This window comes from Prionailurus viverrinus, chromosome D1, assembly GCF_022837055.1.
Source record: "Prionailurus viverrinus isolate Anna chromosome D1, UM_Priviv_1.0, whole genome shotgun sequence".
NCBI lineage: Eukaryota > Metazoa > Chordata > Mammalia > Carnivora > Felidae > Prionailurus > Prionailurus viverrinus.
The window spans coordinates 8,003,820-8,026,155 of record NC_062570.1 but is presented as its reverse complement, the minus strand read 5'-3'; the positions used below and the strand labels follow the sequence as shown (position 1 = coordinate 8,026,155).

General features: G+C 45.0%; 2 protein-coding genes and 1 pseudogene across 2 annotated transcripts; 1 reads left to right on the top strand and 2 right to left on the bottom strand.

The window, feature by feature from the left end:
• Positions 1-756: 756 nt before the first annotated feature.
• CD1H11orf87 (chromosome D1 C11orf87 homolog) lies at positions 757-1,395 on the bottom strand. The gene has a single exon (XM_047823718.1). It carries the CDS (start codon positions 1,363-1,365, stop codon positions 757-759), a length of 609 nt encoding a protein of 202 aa, XP_047679674.1. The 5' UTR covers positions 1,366-1,395.
• A 90-nt stretch (positions 1,396-1,485) lies between these two features.
• On the top strand, positions 1,486-3,188 carry LOC125176385 (serine/arginine repetitive matrix protein 1-like). The gene is made up of 3 exons (XM_047877719.1): positions 1,486-1,592; positions 1,653-2,094; positions 2,406-3,188. The coding sequence occupies exons 1-3, from the start codon at positions 1,486-1,488 to the stop codon at positions 3,186-3,188; spliced, it is 1,332 nt and encodes a 443-aa protein (XP_047733675.1).
• A 16,250-nt stretch (positions 3,189-19,438) lies between these two features.
• Positions 19,439-21,721, bottom strand: LOC125147203 (52 kDa repressor of the inhibitor of the protein kinase-like; annotated as a pseudogene).
• Between the last annotated feature and the right edge of the window lie 615 nt (positions 21,722-22,336).

The following is a 22,336-nucleotide window of genomic DNA, read 5'->3' as shown; positions in this document are numbered from 1 at the left end:
AAGTAAATTTAAATGCCTGGTCCTAGAAAAGGGAATGGGTAGCTAAGGGGTGAGAAGAGGGCTGACCGGAGATGGGTTCATGTCATTTATGTTTTTCTGGGACTGTCTCTGTGGCCTCTTGTAGTTCTGGTGCTTAATGTAGACGTTTTCTTTATAATATACTATTGCCTGAGCCCGGCTGAGGGTAGGAATGGGGAAGGGAGGGCAGCTCAAGAAAAAGGGAAAGCTTATGGGGGATGGGGGAGGGGGGGGTGGAAGGAAAGGAAGTTAACTGAACCTTAACTTGACAGCTATGTACAACACACCGGGCCCCCTCCACTCCCTTTGCTCCGGGAATCAATGCCTTCTTTTCATATTTGGTAGCTTGTGCGGTTTCTCCTCCTTATTGTGTGTGTGGGGGGGGGGGGAGGGTGCAGGGTGGAGAGGGAAGACGCATCGTTCATTGACAATGAGAAATTATGTGATTTGTCATGCGCTTGGATTGTGTTATTAGTATTATAATAATTACTATAAATATTAATAATAAAGTATTATCAGCGTTATTTCTTCTTCCGAGACTTTCCTTGCCCAATATTTACAAATACCGCACAGTGCCTCGGCGGAGGAGAAACAGAGTGAGGGGAGGGCAGATACGGAAAGAAGGAAGAGGGAAGAGAAGCCAGAGAAAAGTGGGAGGGGAAGGACGGAGGGGGATAAAAGCAAGGAAGGCCAAGATGCTGGACATGAGGGAGAGGAGAGGAGAGAGGGGCTCAACAATCAGGACAGTACCACCGTTTGCAAAAGGCCCTCGCCAGCTGTGTCCAAACAGGAGGAGGCCGCGTGTGCTCCTTGCGGACTGGGGGCCGGTGGTGGAGGAGGAGGAGGAGGAGCGCGGGGACCCTGGCACGGGAGGCCGGGGGCCGAAGACAAAGAGGAGGCGTCGGAGGGGGCGCAGAAGGCGAAGTCCCGGGGCTGCCTCTCCAGCCGGGTTTCTTTGGCAGGGGCGGGGGCCTGGCCGCTCGCCGCTGGGGGCAGCCCCCGGCCGCCGCGGTTGCTGCTGCAGTGATCCCGCTCGTACTCCTCCTGAGCCCTCTGCATCTTCCGCTTCTTCATCCTCCGCTTGTGGATGTGGAAGGTGGAGAGGGACAGCACGATGAGGCAGAAGATGAGGGTGACCAGGACAATCAGCACCAGCGTGGACGAGAAGGACTGGAAGAGCTGCTGTCCCACCTGCGTGATGCAGGTGCCGCCGCCGCTGCCGCCTGCACCCGGGCCACGGGCGCTCGCGTTGCCGCCGCCGCCGCTGGCGTTGGGGGAGGCAAAGGTCCGGTTGAGGAGACACGGCGGCAGCGCCAGCCTCAGCTCCTTGGGCGCCCTGGCACTCATCGGCACTGGGCGGGGAGGGGCCGGGCCCACCACACTTCCTCTCCCGGGCACACCGTTCCCACCAGCCAGGAGGAGGACGGAGCCCACGCCACCCCAAACTACTCCCTGGTGCGGGAGAGGATGACGCGCGAGCCAAGGGCCGAGGGGGCCACCGCGGGCGGGCGAGCGAGCCGGCCGGGAGGCGAGCGGCGCGCAGGAGATCCTCTCCGGCCCCGCCTGGAACGCGAGTCCGCGCGCCCTTTTCCTTTCCCAAGGCACCAGGCTGCAAAGAGAACAGGCTGAGTTAGGACCCCGGCCGCTGCCCGGGGCCGTGCGGAGAGCCGGGAGGCTCCGCCAGCCCCGCAGAGCGCCACCACCACCCCCCCCCCCCCCCGCCCGGGCACGCTGCCCCAGCGGGGCGCCGCCCCGCCGTCCCCACGGCCCGGCCCGCGGACCCCGGCCCGCCCGCCCCCCGACCGCGCACCCGAGCCGCCGGCTTCGTGCTTGCGCCGCTCGCCGGGAAGGGGTCTGCGCCGGCACCGCGGAGGCACGGATTACTCAGCAGATAAGGCAGGCTTCCTGCGCCCTCCACAACTTTCTAATTGCAACCGACACACGGCCGCCGGGGAACGTGGTCCCCGCTTCCCAGAGCGCCGCCTCGCCTCTTTCCTTCGCCCTCCTAGTGGACGTCTTCCCGTGGATCCTGCCCTTCCCAGCACCCACCCCCCACAGCCCAGCGAGCCGACTCCGGTACGCAGTGCTCCCTTCTCTTCCCTCCCCCTCCAGACTCTCCTTCCCTGGCCGGCTTCAGGTCCCTTAAGTCCCGCGCCCCTGGGGGACCACAACAACCACATCCTACTCCGCCTCTGTCCGTGGTCACAGCTGACGCGCAGGATCGCGCTCCATCCTTTCTCCAGCCTTCTTCCCTGGTACCTCCCCCCAACCAAAAAAAAAAAAAAAGCAGCTGAAACACCTTTTTCAGCTAAAGCACATCCCCGCAAACGCCCCCTTGTCCCCATCTCCCGATGCCCCGCACTGGGCAGTATCCTGCTCCTTTCTAGGGGGACTGGAAACGGAAGGCTAAGGGTTCTCGTCTGCAAAGTTTGGCGAACGGACCTTCTCTCCAGCCTTCCCGGCCCCAGCTCGAGGCTCTTCCCGGGCACCAGAGGTGGGGGGCGCGGCACCCAGAAGAGCCCCCCGGCCGTTCTCCGGAGGCAGCTGCTAACTGTTGCAGTGCGGAGCGGAGAGGAGGCGCGCGAGCCGGGGCTGGGCAGGGTGGGGGTCGCGGCTCCCGCCAGGGGGGCCTGCGCAGGCCGCGGGAGCCGTCCTGCCCGCGGGCGTCCCGGGCCCCCCGGCGGCCCGGAGCCTGCAGCCGCACCCCGTCCCTTACCTGGGGCCACCGGCTGGCTGCGGGGAGGGAGCCCCCGCCGCGCGGCTGCAGTGGCGGCTGCAGAAGGCGCGGAGTGAAGGGGCCGGAGACCGAGCCTCGCCGCCGCCGCCGCCGCCGCCGCCGCTTCGGGGAGCTCAGCTCGCAGCCTATTGCCAGAGAGGCCGGTGACGTCAGGCAGCCACCGCCAGGGCTCCGAGCCACCCCTCAGGCCCCCACCCCACCCTCATACCCCAACACCCCGGCCTGGCCGAGCGCGCCTCGGCCACACACATCCCCAGACTCCCTCTGCGTCCCCGCCAGGGGCCACCGACCGGGAGCAACCCCAGCAGCGCGCTCTGAGCAACCCACCTTCCGCCCTGCTCTGCCTGCGAAGGGCCGAAGCTTCAGTTCTGGGGCTGCCCGACTCCTCGCCCACGACCCTTTGCCACATGGTCCCGGCAACACATTTTTTTAACACTCTAGACAGCCATCTCCCGCCCCCCCGTCCCCCCCCCCCCCTACACATGAGGGTTTGTTGTTGGGGTTTTTTTTTTTTCCCCCTCCTGTCTCCGCTATGAGGATGGCTCTCCTCTGGGAGCCTGTCTATCCTGGCCCGGGCTCCGCGCAGAAACTGCGTGAAGGTGAGAAACGAGAGGGGCATTTCTGAACTCGGGTGGCAAAACATGAAATGACAAACGGAACGTGCATTTAACGTCCAACGCTGCAAATGAACTGTTCTCCTCTCCACCCAGAGTCTCCGACTTCTCTCTCACTCCGCCGGGCTCGTGATCCCACCCTGCTCGCTCACACGTTGGTCTTCAGGCCCGACACCCACTCGGTATATGAAACACTCTTTCTCTTTCAAAATCTAGACACTCATGAGCACACAAAGCACATGCAAGGCTTACAAGGCTTACAAGGCAGGAAGACAACGCTCATTAAGAGGAGGGCAGAAGGAAACAGAAAATTCTGAATTTACCCCTTAGTTTACCACAGTGTTAACAACAGCCTCTCAGCACAAGGGAAAGGGAGAAAACTTCCTGGAAGATTCGCATCAGCCTGCCCAAATCTAGGCAGAGATTAATCAACTCTTGGTTCAGAACCCTTGGCAAAACATGAACGGTGTATTTGGTGACAATGGCCAATTTTAAAATGAAGTATTGTCATTTTTCTACTAGAGAAACCGGCGTGGAACAGCACCTCAAGACACCGTGTGATCTTTGAAAGCATCCAGTTGTCTTAGACAACGTGCATTTCCTTCCTCCCTCCATCTTGTTTTCTTCCCATCTTTGAGTCTAACACGATGTCTGTACAATATTTACTTGCAAGTTTGAGTGATGCAGTAAATACTGCTTTTTCCAGCTATGCATCTGAATTGAGAGATAGTAGGAATGACTGACACCTCCTTACCTGGTTGCAAGCAGAGGGTTTTATTTAAAAAAGAGAGTTTGACACTGCGAGTAAAAGGGTGTTTACAATCTGGGGGTCCCTTTTGACCCTGGTCCTACTCCAACTTCTCCTATTCCTCTCCTTGCTCATGACTTAAATTTGAAGGCAGAAATGCAGCATTTCTCCTCAAAATTCTGTTTTCATTTATTTGAAGAAAAGCCATCAGATTTTTCTTCATAATTGTCTCAATAAAAAAAAGATCCCTATTTAAGCTAGTATCGGTACATGCTGAATAATTCAAGATCATTTCAGAGCACAGATTAATGCCCTTGGCTGCCAGACTCACACAGTTAATGGTGGCCAATGACCCCAATGCTGGCTTAGCCTTCCTGCCTCGAATGAGGGCACCCAATGCCATATTTGGACATTCTGACTCTGATGGGCTCAGTGGATGCAATGGTGAACCTTGTTCTCATTGTGATCACTAAGTGAGACTTCACCATTAACACCTGCCATGTGATGCCCCATTTTTGTACACTCTCTCTGCTCCTGAAAAGTTGAGTCTAATCAACATTTTGTAAGGCAAATCCAATTTTGAATATTCCAAAAAGAGATCTGGCTATTTAAAGAGACTCTTTAGAAGCACTGTCTTGTTAAGCAAAGAATCTTTACATAATTAGAATTAACTCTCACTGATCTGTTTTCTAGACGTGGAAGTAGGAGTTATCAGGTTTTCCCAGGGAGACACATGTGTACCTTTGCAATATGTTGTAAGGGGATTACAACATTTGTAACTCTATAAATATAAATGCATAAACATGTATATACAATGGGGTTCCTTTGGTACACCAACTTTCTGGGATTTGTGAGTAGGCTGCCATTGTTCTTATTCTTTTGTTATAAATGATAACCATCTGTTATCCCACGACTGCTACAAGTGTCTGTGCCATTTTACTCAACCTAATAGAAGACATGGTCTTGCCCTGGAAAATTTATACTCTACAGCAGATGAATGTGGTCCACAAGACAATGGTATTTAACGGGAAATGATTTAGGTAAAGACATCAATTCTCAGGTGAAAAGCCCAGCACACTTTTCTTTTCATTTCTCATTCAGGAAGAGTAAGCTATAGGTTCATAATTTGTTCTTACCCAGAGAATGAATGGGCACACAGACTTGATGTCACTAGGCAGTGGCATTCGAGACCCAGGAACACCAGTGACCGCAAACTCACACACCTCTTCATCTGTAGGAACGGAGCCCACTGAGTTGCTACGTGATTTTGGAACATCTGGCACGATGGCAAGTCTCTTCCAGACAACATGCTGCCACGGTTTTTGCCACCAAACTTACTGAGCCACACTTTCAAGACTGGGAGGGCCAAGAAGCTTCTGAGATGCCTGGAGTCTTCCCTTTGTAATAGGAAAGGCCCTCTTGACTTAGGCAGACTCCAAATACTCAGCCACATAAAATACTCACTCTCGACTTTGATGAGGGATCTCCATCCAGCGTAGAGAGAAGTGCCAGATGGGCACCTGGTATGTCAATCCAAAAGAAAGCACTGAATCAATAACAACAAATGCTGGGAATATTATGATTTTCAAAATACCTATGTGCCAGGCTGTAATAGTATTAATCCTCAACCTAATTTTGCAAGGTTATTTTTGCCAAAATACAAAATTATTTATTTATTCATTCATTCATTCATTCATTCATTCACTCATTTGCTCAACAAAAAACGTTGACTACCTGCTCTACATGTCAGGAGAGGAAAGTAACCTTCAGAGCAGCTAAAGATAATGCCTGGGTCACTTAAGAGTAAGTATATTATGGAGATCAAACCCAAGCAAACTGATTCCAAAGTTAGTATTCTTTTCAAACTGGTGGTTTGTCTCTCTCCCTCTCTCTCTCTCTCTCAGACACACACACACCTCTATTTCTATCTCTATCCACAGGTGTGAACAAGTCAAACTAGAGAAAAGCACAGCTGTTTGGTTGTAGAGGAGGGGAGATGCAAATCCCCATTTCAGGGGTCTCCCCCGCCCCCGGCAGCAGTCTACACTCCGCACCTTCCTTTAACTGAGTAGAGTCCAGATTGCAAAGCCCTCCAAGCACCAAGTTACCTAAGCAGGTCATTCTAGACCACAGGGCAGCAGGACACACATGAGGCTCCTCGCATTTACAGGGACTTTGCCAGAGGATGTTCAGACCCTGACATCCTCCCTAACCATGTATCTGGACTACCCTGGGCCCTGCATCCCCACAGAGGCACAGTCTGTAAGTCATCAGGCTGCTGTTACATCAACTGCTGGCCCAGCCAGCAATTAGTTAATCAACAAAGTAGTGACTAAAGCTCCAGAGTTTGTTCAAGCTGCCTAGTTGTTTTTTTTTTTCTGATTCAGTTTCTCATCTATAAAATGAAAATAAAAGCAGTATCTTTTCCGCAGTGTTATTGTATGCACTAAGCATATAGGAAGCATTCAGTAAGGGGCAGTTGTTTACATTATAAAGAAAACCACTAAGATTAGTATTTTATCTCTAACAATAGAAGCACGATACTGTTTTGGACATCAAAAGTCAGGACAATTTTGGTAAGTTTGAGTATTCTTTATGGGAGGATAATCATGAAGGTAAATGGTTGAAAACAGTAATAGATAATGAACAATTCAAGGAACTTGAAATATTAATCCTAGAGATAGAAAGACACCACGGATGCATCAGAAAATCTTCAAATGTTTGGCGCATCAGCAAGAAAAGATGAATTTATGCTACTATTCTAGGAACTTAGAGGAGAACTGAAACATAGTGGAACAGATATAGGGTAGAAAATATATTTCGATTCACTATTTCAGTATTGGAAATACTGAAATCACGCAGATTATCTAAACCAGCAGTCTTCAAAATGGGGGACTGAGATCTCTGAAAATATATTAAGATTTTGTTTCCAGGGATATATGAGTATGTATGGCTTTCAAGGAATCATTTCCCAAATCCTCAACCTCCATGTGTACTTTTCCAGAAAATGTACCTATCTAAGGTTAAAATTCTTTGTCACCTCTCTGTGCATTTCTCCTACTTTACGTAAGAGGAACCTATATTTACCAATCCTCACCAACCATGCATTACTCAGGGCATACAAACCTTTGGAGAACCAGACAAAGGAATACCGTGAGGTTGTATAATCCCTGACAAAGTGACAGCAAAGCATAAAGATCATGTGTAAGAGACATTGATGGGACAGAGTCATATTTCCTCCAGGTGACAGACTCATTTTAAGGCTCTCTATCTGTACATTGATTTATCTTAGAATTAGAATTGAGAAGTGAGATAGTTGTCACAGAGATACAAGTATTCAATTTATTTAAATTATTTAAATTGAAAAATGAATCCAGACTTAACACAAAACATAAACCCAATTTGTCTATTTTGATTAACAATTTGAACTGCATTTGCCTGATAGGTAGTATGGAAGACATATAAATTGAATGAACTAAATCTATCAATCTGATTTTTTGACTAATACATTTAACGTACATACATGATAGGGAATATGCGAGAAATTACAAGTCATTCTTTGCAAATATTATGATCAGAAGTTTTAGATGGCAAATTAAAATGTCCAAAGGAATCCATGATTTTCCAAAATTCTTTTATGAAGTATTTCAGGAGGGGAAAAAAAAATACTTTGAAGATTTCTATTCTGAAGTGTCCAAATCCTGTGACACCATCTGGAAAGTTTCAAATGCAAATTAGACCCATCGGGAGTATCGTAAAGGAGATTTCATACTGGGGTAAGACTTGAAACCAGGTAGCTTCTCTAAGAAAGTCTGAAAGCCTACAGACCTTTATATACCTATCAGGGCACTTCTAATCTCTAGTTGCATAAACATATGCTTTACCCTTTTACACCTCATAATAAAGCACTGTCTAATCAAGCCTAAGCCCCATTTATATCTGGTTATTTGTACCAAAAGTCAAGATTCGGGGCGCCTGGGTGGCACAGTCGGTTAAGCGTCTGACTTCAGCCAGGTCACGATCTCACGGTCCGTGAGTTCGAGCCCCGCATCAGGCTCTGGGCTGACGGCTCAGAGCCTGGAGCCTGCTTCCGATTCTGTGTCTCCCTCTCTCTCTGCCCCTCCCCCGTTCGTGCTCTGTCTCTCTCTGTCCCAAAAATAAATAAACGTTGAAAAAAAAAAAAATTAAAAAAAAAAAAGTCAAGATTCATCTTACTACATTATGCTTGACTGCAAAAGTCATCCATTCAAAAAAGACTGTGTGCCTACCACGTACCACAAATTGAACTAACATATCTGTGACCAAGGAAAAGTCTCTGTAATCAGGAATTTGCATTCTAATTACATACACGATTATATTTTGATTACCTGGCCAAAGGCAAAACAATGCTAACATCCTTGTCTTCTCCTAATACTTTTAAATAAAATACCATTTGTATCAAAGAACAGAAGAATGTGAACCATCTAGACTGATGGATGTGAAGCTAGAGAGGTCAATGGGTAAAGATGGATGGACCAGCAGATGTCCAATAATTCATAAGATCTTTGTGACCAACAGCTCCTGGAAAATGAGAGTTTTGGGTCATGGTCAGAAAGCCAGGGGCACATGCTTCTTTCAAGTGCTGCAGGCTGTGAATCTTCCTTTTGTAAGAAAAATAAGCTGAAAACATTTCCACCATGCACAAAAAGGTACACCTAGATCAAGGTTTCTCAATCTCAGCAGTACTGGTATCTGAGGTCAAATAATTCCTTATTGTGAGAGACTGTCTTACGCATTACAGACTGTTGTGGTAAGCAGAATACTCCTCACCTTGCTTCCAGATGCCCCCCCCACCTCCAATTATTCAATCAAAACTAATAGAGGGGCTGCTGTGAAGAGACTCTGTAGCTGTAATTAAAGTTCCAAATAGGTGACCTTAAAATATGGAGATTATTCAGATAGGTCTGATCCAATCAGGTGAGCCCTTGAAGAGTTTTCTCTGGCTGCAGGCAGAAGAGGAAGTCAGAGATTCAAAGCACAAGGTCAGAGGGCTGCAGGGAGTTCAACATGCTATTGTTGACTTAGAAGATGGAGGGGGACACGATCAAACTCAGGTGGGTGTCCCATAGGAGCTAAGAATGTCTGACAACCAGCAAGAAAATGGGGACCTCAGTCTTAAAACTGCAAGGAAATGAATTCTGCTAACAATGTCAATGGGCTTAAAAGTGGATTCTTCCCCTAGAGTTTCCACAGAAGAGTCCAACCTAACCAACACCTTGATTTCAGCCCTGTGATTTTTTAAGTATTATTACTTTAATAACCTGGTCAAGCACCCTTCCCAATCTCCCCAGAAGGCTCACCTACAAAACTGTGAGTTAATAAAGGAGTGTTGTCATAAGCTGCTACATCACGCAGGGACAGGAAACTGTTTCTTCAGCAACATCCCAAGCCTCTACCCACTAGAGGCCAGTAACACCATCACTGCATTACAGACTGTTGTGACCATCAAAAATAGCTCTAGACTTTGGCAAATGTCACAAGGATGGGGGTACAAAATCACCCCTGGTTTGAAAACCACTGCCCTACACATACAACTTGTCTCTGTTTAGTTAGTAAACACTGGCCCTCAAGAAGAGACGGGCATCTTGAGCTCTACACACAATGTATGACAATTTCAACTACTGTTACCTCTGAGTTGTTGAATTTGACCAAGAGAGACTCTTATGCAGAAGGAGACCATCATTAATTCTCTAAGAAATCAATCTATAACAAATTCAAAAAACATCAGGTCCCAGGGATCAATCAAGAACATTTGGAGAATAAGGAGTTCCAACAAAAATTGTTGCCTTCCATGTTGGTGTTTTGTTTTGTTTTGTTTTGTTTTGTTTTAACAGAGCGAGCATGAGAAGGGGAGGAGGAAGGAGGGAGAGGTGGAGAGAGAGAGAGAATCTTAAGCAGGATCCATGTTCAGCCCAGAGCCCAACACAGGGCTGGGGTGATCCCACAACCCTGGGATCATGACCTGAGCTGAAATCAAGAGTCACAGGCTCAACTGATTGAGCCAGCCAGGCAGCCCTGTTGCCTTCCACGTTAAACAAAAATACATGCAGAGAAAGAGGAAATGATCTCACTAGATTTGATTATTAGCTTTGGATTTTGTTTTCTGTAACACAGAATATCTCAGCAAGAGACAAACACTTGGTTTAAGTCATAGATCTGTTGGTAGGCACACTCAGTGCTCTTGAAGATCCTGTTGGAGCACAGCGGTGGCAGGTGACTTATTGCACATGGTGGGTGGCCATCTCAATTATTCCTGTTTCTCTCTTCCTCATGAAGCAAACATTACTGTATTTATTTTGATAATCAAGAAAGAAAGCTAAACGGCCTCATGCTTTCAACCTTTTGTCTCTTACAGTCTTCCCCGCCCCCCCCCCCCCACCATTACCTATACATCATCTTATGCTTCCAAAACAAAACAAATCAGACAATGTTACAAAGTGTCTTTAAAATAGCCTGGGAGTGGGGCACGTGGGTGGCTCAGTTGGTTAAGCATCCAACTCTGCTCAGGTCATGACCTCATCCTTCATGGGTTCAAGCCCTGCGTTGGGCTCTGTGCTGTCAGCTCAGAGCCTGGAGTCTGCTCCAGATTCTATGTCTCCCTCCCTCTGTGCCCCTCCTCCACTCACAGTCTGTCTCTCTCTCTCTCTCTCTCTCTCAAAAATAAATAAACATCAAAAAAAAATTTTTTAAATAGCCTGGGAGTTATCAATCACCAAGTATGATGGGCTAGGAATAGGAAATAAACACGTGAGACAACCAAGATTTCTTCCTGCATGAGCACCTGGGTGGCTCATGGCTCAACTAGTTAAGCGTCCTACCCTTGATTTTGACTCAGGTCATGATCTCACAGTTTGTGAGATCAAGCCTCATTGGGCTCCATGCTGACAGTGGGGAACCTGCTTGGGATTCTCCCTCTCTCTGCCCCTTCTTCTCTTCTCGTGCTCACTCGCTCTCTCTCTAGCTCTCTGTCTCAAAATAAACTTTAAAAATGAAGGTTTCTTCCTGCACTCCTTATTACCTTTCGTCCACATCGGTTGCTGTCAACTCTGCTTTTTATTTTTGTAATAGAACACATGGGGAATAAAGCCAGAGTGTTTCTGAGGAAGACAAAGGCAATAACCAAGTAGTAGGGGGCACGTGCTGATTGCATTTGATGTAATCAAATGAAACTTTGTGTTTCTGCTTGTTTCACGGTTCCTTTGAACACTGTCCAGAAATATTTTCTCTGTTGCTGAACAGAAATTTGATAGTTATCATAATTTTTTGGATCACTTTTTCTTAAAGGACATTCTTATATCCTTTTAAATCAGAATAAAGGGTCAAGACAATAATTATAATATCTACTCTCAGACACATAAAAATTCAAAAGCCAATTAATCATATATTTTCTCTTTTCTCACAGCTTTTGTTTATTTTAGGCTGAAAGCCTAGAGACATGAAAAGGAGTAATATTTGGCCCTTTCTCTATTTCTCTTACTTGTATGTCTTTTCCTTTTTCTTCACCACCCATCCCTAGATTGCTAGACAGTTTCATATCTCTCTGGAGATGAACCAGAAGGGAAAATGGTAAAGGGATAGGAAAATTTTACTTCGACCGTTCTGTCCCAAGATGACGCTACACTCCTGGGGCCTAACAGATGTCCAGGTTGACTCAGGATGGAGAACTTCTTGCCTGACCTGGTTATAGTCACCCCTTGACGCAGCTGTCACTGCATTGACTATTTCTGTGGACTATTTCTTCATCACTAGGAATCTATTTTTTTCAGCTTCTAGCTTCTTCATCCTCAGGGGAAACCCTAGGAAAGAGTGTCCAACAACCACCTAAGAATTTCCCCACACAAAGAGCGAGAAAGCTGGGTATTTACACACTAACGGCCTCTCTTTTGCTGCCAGCTAGCATTTTTCATACTTGGAGGAACTATCCCAGAAGCGTGTTAGGGGTCCACTATGGGAGTCCTTTCCAGAACATTCAAGCTGACGTCACGGCAGAATGCCCCCATTTAACCAATTCTGCCTATCCAGCCTGTGACTCCTCACTGTTGGGGCATCACCCTCAAAGTCCACTTTCAGGTATTTAAATAAATAAATACATTACCGTATTTATTTTGGGAATCAAGAAAGAAAGCCAGATGGCCTTGCGCTTTTCAGCCTTTTGTGTCTTAAAGTCTCTTCTCCGCCCTCCATCGTCTATACGTCATTTTAGGATTGTAAAAGAAAACAGACAACACAGTGTTACAATGTGACTTTAAAAGAGCCTGATTCTTCCAGGATATATTAGCCAAGTCTTGCCGGTATGTTATTAATGATCTTTTTTTCCCCCCCTGGGGCAAGGAAAGTATTTTCCCAGGAGTTCAAGCTGAGTTCTGACCCTAGTTATTGTCCTCTAATCTATGAGGCAAGTAAAGGTAAACCTTGAAAAAAATTAAGTATCACTTCACAAGGTGCCTGCCTCTGCATCATTTCTAGGCACTGACAATCTGCTGTCCTATAACAATGGGGAGGGAACCATTTTCGTCGACCCAGGGGTTCAGGACAATCTGTTAACTCAAAGTTCTCACATGAATCAGTCCCAAATATCCCCATCTCAGGTCTCAGGTCACATTCCTCTCGTATCGAGACCCTTGATTTCAGCATGGGAGACTCGCCAGGGCTGAGAATCCTATGTCTGCAATTCTGCTTCTTTCACGCTCACATCTGCACCTGTCAGTAGCTGGATCTGCCTTCTGGCCACAGGAAATATGGGGTCTTTAAATGCTGAATTAAAGGTCTTCTGGGCTTCACATGGAGAATAATTTGATGGTGAGCTGAACTGAGGTGGTCTTTTTCCTCCAGTGCCGCTGTGACGATCAGTATCAATCCCAGAGTCTTCATAATTACCACTGCCACCATACCTAAAAAATGCTGGAGATATTCTGTAAGCCTGTTTCCCTTTCCGATTCACCAGAGATGAAAACATTCATTAACTGTGAGGCTTGGCATGGCAGGGATTATCATCACCTCTCTTATCTAGTTGGTAAGCGCCTTTGTTTTTGTTTTTGTTTTTTATAATCTGGTTGGCAAGTTCCAGAATCGTATCGTAAGCGACTTCTTCCTTGGACCTCTTCCTTGGCCAACTGTCTTGGTCCGGTTTCCTCCACAAGGAGGTGCTGACGGAGGATTTGGCAGCTGCAGAGAATACCAGTAAAGTAATGACGGAAGAAGAGCTTCCAGTGAAGGAGCAGAACAAAAAGCCAGTTACCTTGAGATTTCAATCCCACGGGGAAATTTGGGAAATAGTGTCGGACGCATGCTTCAGAATCATCCCAGCTTAGAAACAAGGGAATTGTGCTATTTCTAAATATACACATACACCTCAACTTCCTATTTCAAGTCAATCTTGTTTCAACACTGCTCCAGAAGGGTTAATTCTCTGACACATCTAGCCTACTTCACCCCTGGGCAGAATGGCACCCTTCCATTCTAGCAAAATCGTTAGGAATAGAGTCACTAGTAATGAGAAGTCGGCAGGAGCACACAGAAAGGGAAGGGTCTGAGGGCCATGTGTGAAGTACTGAGGACATCTGTTAAAGCTGCTCCATGTGGACGGCAGTGACCCGAGAGAAACACCCATATACCTTTGCCCAGAATGAGATTAAGGAGCGCAGATTAATGCAACTTGAGAAACACTCCCCTGATTCTGCCACCAGAACAATCCGTCAGACTTTCGTCCTCTAGATCTCTTGCCTAACAATCTGACCCACACAAATGGAGTTCCCCTCCCACCAATAACTGCACTGACTGTTTCTGTTGACTACAGAGCTTCTCCATATAGAAGTCAATCCCCATCTAGGCAAAGCAGAGGAGGGAAGGGGTAGACCCTCAGCACAGCGACACCCAACTCCCAGGAAATATTTCACCGCTCTCCCCGTCCCTCCCTCATTATGACTCTTCTTTGTATCTTTGATATGGCTAAGGGACCAAGGATCATGAAGGGGGTTATTGCACATTTCTGTTACAAGTTATCCCACATAAAAATGAAGACTAGTGAGATGCCCGGGTGTCTCAGTTGGTTAAGCATCTGACTCTTGGTTTCAGCTCAGATCATCATCTCATGGTTTTGTGGGTTTAAGCCCCATGTTGGGCTCTGCACTGGCAGCGTGGAGCCTGCTTGAGATTCTTTCTCTCTCCCTCTCTCTCTGCTCCTCCCCCACTCTCATGGTCTCTTTCTCTCTCAAAATAAATAAATAAACTTTAAAAAAATGAAGACTGGGGGCACCTGGGTGGCTCAGTCGGTTAAGCGTCCGACTTCAGTTCGGGTTGTGATCTCACATTCCGTGGGTTCGAGCCCCAGGTCAGGCTCTATGCTGACAGCCCAGAGCCTGGAGCCTGCTTCAGATTCTGTGTCTCCCTCCCTCTCTGCCCCTCCCCTACTCATGCTCTGTCTCTCAAAAATGAATAAACATTAAAAAAAAATTTTTAATAAAAAAATAAATAAATGAAGACTGTTTTCACATTATCTGTAGTAATTCCATACCTCAGTAGAAATGGAGGCAGGAAGAATTCTGGTCTGATACCCTCTCAGAGTAGTAACGGAGACTGCAGCCTTAACTGAACTTCTCCAGACATGGTCTTTGTAGTGAACGTGTAGACAGTTTTTAAGGTGATTTTATAATGGGTGGTGATGAGGACTGGAAGGGACTGCAGAGGGCCTGCACTGACTGCACTTTACATGGGTTCCCGTTTAATCTTTATATCAGCTGTTTGACCTAAGTTTGGCTATCTCCATTCCTATGGAGGAATTGGGTTTAAGCCTTGCCCAAAGCACACACTCTGTTAGGAACTGGCTAGGCCCAAACTTAAATGCTTGGCTGTATGGCTCCAGAGCCCACAATCATTCCATTAAACCAAGGACAGAGATCAAAAACTCTAAATGCTAGTAGGGACCAGGAAGAGAAATACATGTATGATATATGACAGGGTATATCAGAATGAAAATGGCTAACTGGACTATATTCAGTTTGCCAACCAAGCAAAACAAGATACCATCATCTTGAACTGGGTTCAGGCCCATGAGCCCCTAATTTGTTGATTTAGGCCAATGTCATTGTAGAAAATTTGAAGGAAGACCCTAGTTATGGACTAGGCATGGACCCTAGTTCACCCACCACTAATTCTGAAAATTGTGACAAATCATTTATCTGTCTCAGTTTCTACTTCCGTAACATGGGGATAACAAACTCCTGTTGGTACAAAGTCAAGATTTCAAAATATGTATAAAAATTTCCTAGCACACAGAAGGCATTCTACAAACAGAAATTCTTAAATTCTCCCATATACAGTGGTATTTTAGTCTAGTCCTCTCCCCCCACTTTTTTTTAAATTTCTTTTTTAACCTTTATTTATTTTTGAGACAGAGAGAGACAGAGCATGAACGGGGGAGGGGCAGAGAGAGAGGGAGACACAGAATCGGAAGCAGGCTCCAGGCTCTGAGCCATCAGCCCAGAGCCCGACGCGGGGCTCAAACTCATGGACTGCGAGATCGTGACCTGAGCTGAAGTCGGACACTTAACCGACTGAGCCACCCAGGCGCCCCTCTCTCCCCTTTCTTTAAACCTCCCTCTCTATTCCTAATGATTTTATGTCACAGACAGAAGATGATGATGATGGGGACATCCAGAGTATATAGGGTTCTACACAGATTTCACAGATTATTTACAACTAGGGAGGTATGGAGGGCTAGTGACAGAAAAGCAATCTTTGTCTGACTCTAATGCTGAATTGATAGAGAAACGTCAGGCAGAAGAGGACAGAGAACCACTGTCCCCTCGGGTCTGAAGGGTTAGTGAGAAAAGGAAGCACAGATATTTTTTGATATCCTATGCCATTTCATTATTGAAAACACAGGTATATTTTCTTTTTAAAATAAGTTTGTGATCATTAACATTCAGAAGCCAAAAATCAAAACAGGACAGACAGTCCAACAAATAGTCTTATATTATTTTTGTATCACAGAATACATTTTTGCAGTTTTGTGTTGGTTTACAAAAATCTTTCAAGTGTTTCTTAAATCCCACCACAGGAGTGAGATCATATGGTATTTGTCTTTCTCTGACTTATTTACTCTTGTCATTGTAAATAGCAAGATTTCATTCTTTTTTGTGGCTGAGTAATAGTCCCTTGTGTGTGTGTGTGTATAAATATACACATATATACATACATCTTTTTTTAAGTTTTTATTTCAATTCCAGTCTAGTTAACATATACAGTGTAAAATTAATTTCAGCTGTACAACATAGTGATTCAACACCTCCATACATCATCTGGTGCCCATCACAAGTGCATCCTTAATCCTCATCACCTATTTAACCCATTCCACATCCACCTCCCCTCTGGTGACCAGCAGTGTGTTCTCTATAGTCAAGAGTCTATTTCTTGGTTTGCTTCTCTTTTTTCCCTCTTGCTTATTTGTTTTGTTTCTTAAATTTCACATGAGTGAAAAACATATGGTATTTGTCTTTCTCTGACTGGCTTATTTCGCCTCGCATAATACACTCTAGCTCCACCTGTGTCATTGCAAATGCCAAGATTTCATTCTTTTTCAGGCTAAATGATATTACATTATATGTATGTATGTGTGTATATACATATACATATATGTATATATATGTGTGTGTGTGTAAATACCACATACACACACACACACACACACACACACACACACACATACCATATCTTCCTTTTCCATTCATTAGTCAATGGGCACTTGGGCTGTTTCCATAATTTGGTTATTGTAAATAATGCTGCTGTAAACATTGAAGTGCATGTATTTTTGTATTCTTTTGGTAAACATCTAGTAGTACAACTCTGGATCACAGGGTGGTTCTGTTTTTAACTTTTTGAAGAACCTCCATATTGTTTTCCACAGTGGCTGCACCAGTTTGCATTCCCACCAACAGCGCAAGACGGTTCCCCTCCCTCCAAATCCTCATCAACATCTATTCTCTTGTGTTGTAGTTTTTAGTCATTCTGAATTCTGACAGGTATGAGGTGATTATCTCATTGCAGTTTCGATTTGCATTTCCCTGATAATGAGTGAGGTTAAGCACCTCTTCGTGTGTCTGTTGGACATCTGTATGTCTTCTTTGAAAAAAAGTCTATTCATGTCTTCTGCCCATTTTTTATTGGACTTTGTTTTTTGGGTGTTGAGTTTTATAAGTGTTTTCTGTATTTTGGATACTAACCCTTTATCAAGTATGTTATTTGCAAATATCTTCTCCCATTCAGTAGGTTGCCTTTTAGATTTGCTGATTGTTTCCTTTGCTGTACAGAAGCTTTGTATTTTGATGAAGTCCCCAGATTTTATTTTTGCTTTTGTTTCCCTTGCCTCAGGAAACACATCTAGAAAGGAGATGCTATGGCCTATGTCAAAGACGTTACCACCTGTGTTCTCTTGTAGGAAGTTTATAAGTTTCAGGTCTCACATTTAGGTTTTTAATCCATTTTAAATTTATTTTTGGGTATGCTGTTAGAAAGTGGTCCATTTCATTCTTCTGCATGTTGCCGTCCAGTTTTCCCAATACCATTTGTTGAAGATACTGTCTTTTTCACATGGGATATTTTTTTCCCTTTGTCAAAGATTAATTGACGACACAGTTGCGGGTTCGTTCCTAGGTTTTCTATCCTGTTCCATTGATAGGCCTATTTTTGTGTCAGTACCATACTGCTTTGATCACTACAGCTTTATAATATAACTTCAAGTCTGGAATTGTGATGCCTCCAGCTTTGCTTTTCCTTTTCAAAACCGCTTGGGCTACTCGGGGTCTTTTGTGGTTCCATACAAATTTTATGATTATTTGTCTAGTTCTGTGAAAAATTCTGTTGGCATTTTGACAGAGATTGCATTAAATCTCTAGAGTGCTTTAGCTAGTACAGACATTTTAACAATGTTTGTTCTTCCAATCCATGAGCATGGGATGTCTTTCCATTTCTTTGGGTGGTCTTGAATTTCTTTCATCAGTGTTTTATAGTTTTCAGAGTACAGGTCTTTCACCTGTTTGGTTAGGTTTATTCCTAGGTATCTTATCATTTCTGGTGAAGTTGTACGTGGGATTGATTCCTCAATTTCTCTTTCTGCTGCTTCATTATTGATGTACAGAAATGCCTAACTAATGGTTACCCAGAGGTGGGGGTGGGGGGTACACGAATGGGTGAAATAGGTGATGGGGATTAAGGAAGGCACTTGTTGTATTGAGCACTGGCTGTGGTATCGAAGTGCTGAATCATCAAATTATAAACCTGGAATCAATATAACACTTTATGTTCATTAACTAAAATTTAAATAAAAACTTAAAAAAAAAACACTGTCAAGTGTACTCTAAGAAAAAGTCACAGTTTACTTAGGGTGAAATAAACTACACCAAATTGATTTTCTTCACCAAAACTCACAAGCAATATTTTCTGTACTATTTCTAGATAAACCAAGAAGCACTTATTTTTGTAGGGTTTTCAGGTTTTACTTATAAGTCACAAAGAGGCAACAGATAACAGACATGGAAAAAGACAGAAGAAAACAGGCAAATCAGCTTTCAGGACTCATGGACTCTGATGCTGTCCTGACCATGAAAGAGAAGCGTTCAAACTCAACAAAAGAAAGTAAACAGCAACAACCAGAGGCAGAACAAAGGCAGGCTGTTCTATTCAAACTGTAACTGCAACCTGTTTCTTCAAGTTCACTTGACAAAGGCAAAAATCTACTCTGAAATCCTTTTTTGGTGAGCTCATATGTTTCTCTCCCTGTCTGGTAATTCCCCTAAACTGTTCATTACACATTTTTAACAACATACGTAAAACTCCTAGTATTCAAAGGTCAGTAGCAAACCTTGTCGTAACATTTTATAAAATGCATTCTTTCCCCCTACACTTCTTCAAAATTCATTTCGTCAAAGAAATGATAACCTAATACCCGGTTACTGGTTCTACAGCGGTAATGAATGCAACAACTAAAATGAGGACTAAAGCAAATTCTAAATGCCAGGAGCAGAGATCTCACAGAAGTGTGGCACTTTTAATGCTATCTTCTGGAAGAACAGTTAGGTCTTCAAAGTGAGAGAGTTCAAATGGGAGCCATTTAAATAGGCAGATTATCAATGACTAATGTCCTGAATGGGAGGCCCATAGGTCAAGATATTCAGTAATGAAGGGGCCTACCTACCTACACCTACAGCTTTTCTGGAAGCTGCTTTGAAATTTCTTTGAGATTTTTTCAGATATCAAATATAAGCAAAAGCCTACTTTTAAAGTCTCTTAGGTATTTTCACTCGTTTCTGAATTACCTGTAGGAAGCTCAGACTTAGTTGTGCTGACTCTGATGTGTATGTGTCCATCATTATTAAATTCAGATCATGTTTCATGTCAAAACTTAGGTTAAGCAAAGCCAAGTTACCTCACCTTTGGTTTGTCAAAGTGTTCCTCCGGTATGCTTTGAGACACTTCACCTAATTTTTATAGCCTTCAGTCTCAACCTTCATCACAGAAATAAATACATATGACCTTCAGCCATGCATAAACACTAGGGAAAAAACTGACACCTGGCAGACAGAGGGCGTCATAAATGGGGGGCGGAAGCTCCATATCTTCCCTTCCACGTTCTTCCCACTTGACTCTTTAACAATGCGGCTGAGCTGAGAGCAGGTCAAGATTATGCAAATCCCCCCATGTTCAAGCCAGCATGGTGCTCCTCCGATGTTTTAAATGTGAGCCGTCCCATGACAAAGGGTATCGGAGAGAAGCATTTAAGAGTTTTCAGGTACTGTCTGAGACTCTGTCTTTCTGTTCCTGAACAATGTGCTCCAGAGTTGGAACTCTTAGTCTCCTCAGGAAATCTCAGACCTTAGCTGACATTCCTGGTTATCTTGCTGGGCTCTACGGAACTTTCCGGGAAGTTTCAACTAACTATCAGGCTTGGGTGCCAAATGTGTGGCTTCCGCAAACCAAAATCCGTGGTGACCTTCAATATATTCCATCAATTCACTTAGTGAACAAAGCAGGGAAGTCAAGTGACCGGCTGCAAAGAAAACATCAGAGGTCTGCCCCCAGAGATTTTTCCCAAGGCTCTTGTAAAAGAACATGTTTAAGAACCACAACACTAACAAGAATCTGTTACTGCACTACAGACTACAAATGCCCAGACATCTACACACTTACCCCACCTAATATTTGTGTCACTATACTATCTGAACATAAAACAGGTGCTTGTAGGAGGTCCACTAAAATTTCAAAAGCGCCATTCCTGCCTGTCCACTGATGATGGCCAATTTCCTTCTGTTCTTTGACCCTTTCCTCATTGTTCTGAAAGAGGACAGAAATTACACTGCCACACTCCAAAAGCAGGTGCAGCAGCTGATGGGAAAAAATGAGCTTTCTCAACTGTTCCTAATGCAATGCAAAAGATATTCCCATAAAGTCTATTGGTTTTTCCAACCACCGCGTCATTTAAGGCGCCGGCGGAACAGAGGGTGTAGATAGCTTGGAGGCAATCATCGGAAAGTCTAGAGGCAACAGCTTCAATTTTGGAAGAAACTCCACTGGACGCAATGTAAGCCTGGCTATGATGATATTCCGTGTTTAATCCCCACTTCTCAGCACAGTGTGAAGATGCACAGCCAGAATGTCTGCACCGGCTTCCTGAGGTAGGAAGCCCCCATATCTCTCTCTCAGGTTAGGAGATTTATCGACAAACTTCACCAATACAGGCAGCTGCTCTTCTCCTGCTATGTCCACCACGTGGTCAGTGAGAATAGAAAAGAAGTGAGCGTCTCCTGCTTCCCTGATGGTTTCTTCCGGAATGCAGCTTTCACAGGTCTAGCACCTGTATCTGCTCTTAACTGCCATGGTCTCAAAAAGGCTCTTCAGCATCTCTTCACTGGAATCTATCCAGCACTCGGGCAGTGCAGGGAAGTTCTTAGGAGTAGAGAACTTCCAAAAAAAAAAAAAAAAAAAAAAAGGAGCCCACGATGCCAGCAGTGTCTTGTCCATCCAGAGGGAGACAGGTTTTGGCTTCCCATAAGAATCCAAATTTCAAATGAAGATTTTGAGTATTCGGTGTTTTCCTTCTCTTTAAGGATTAATTTGAAGTGAAAGGTCTTCATCTTCTTCTTGACCCCTTTCTTCTGCACTCAGGCTCTGAGCATTGCTGCTGTTTCTCCATGTTTCTGTTCCTGCTTCGAAGTTTCATCCATTCTCTTTTTCTGTTACAGTGTCCTGATTTCACCCTCACTCAATTCTTTGTCTTCTGTGTCTACTTTGTGGATTGTTCAAATGTCTAGTAAGATCAAATGCTGTTGGTATTGCATTATCTTGAAAAACCGCCCTCTAAAGACTAGTTGTACAGATCACCCAGGTCTCAACGTGTTTGACACGTAATCGATAACGTTTATTTACTTGATCGGCTGTTTCATCTTCTACATTTGCTCTCCTTACAATGATCCACCCACTTCTGGCATCTGGCATGTTTGTGCAGGAACCTGAGGAAGGCCAGGTCTGACTGCCTGTCCACATGCACTGGGGGGCAGCACAGAAGCTGAGCATCTTCGCTGCCCCCTGGCCGGCCCAGCCCTCTCCTCCCCACCACCTCCAAGCAGCTGCCTGCCTGTCCTGGGCTCAGCAGGTGCCTCAAGTGTAACGCTTTTCTTCTTAGGGATTTGACTAGGTAACACCAAGAAACTGACTTTTCTCCTCCTTTAATGAGAAGTAACAAGCAAACTCTTGGGATTATGACGGCATCACATCTCCCAAGAACACTCGCTCTTAGACCGAGATTTCCAGTAAGGGCACTGAAATGTAATACACTGTAATCCATTATTTAAATCAGGTATTATGTCAACAGGAGCTCATTTGTTTTTCAGAACATTAGCACAGTTCAAAATTATTTTCACATCTAACGATAGAAAGTTGCCTTCAAGTTCTTTACCACCATCTAGGAATTAATTCACCAGGAGCAAAACCCAAGACAAATTTAAGAAGGCTAATGTCCCTCCCAGGCCCATAGTTAGCTGTCATTTCAACAGCGACAAGCCAGGAACTCTGTTTAGCTGCATTGTGCATGTGAGAGAGAAAAAAAGAGGGAGAAAGAAGCAGTCTGTGGATCTTCCTGGCCCAGTGACCTGGGTCTACCTCCATTATAACATTTATTACATGCCTGAA

Coding starts and splice junctions, on each gene's coding strand:
- CD1H11orf87 (XM_047823718.1), bottom strand. CDS start 1,365: ATGAGTGCCAGGGCGCCCAAGGAGCTGAGGCTGGCGCTGCCGCCGTGT.
- LOC125176385 (XM_047877719.1), top strand. CDS start 1,486: ATGACGCGCGAGCCAAGGGCCGAGGGGGCCACCGCGGGCGGGCGAGCG. Junction 1,593..1,652: donor CGGCCCCGCCTGGAACGCGA/GTCCGCGCGCCC, acceptor AGGCTGAGTTAG/GACCCCGGCCGCTGCCCGGG. Junction 2,095..2,405: donor AGCCCAGCGAGCCGACTCCG/GTACGCAGTGCT, acceptor GCTCCTTTCTAG/GGGGACTGGAAACGGAAGGC.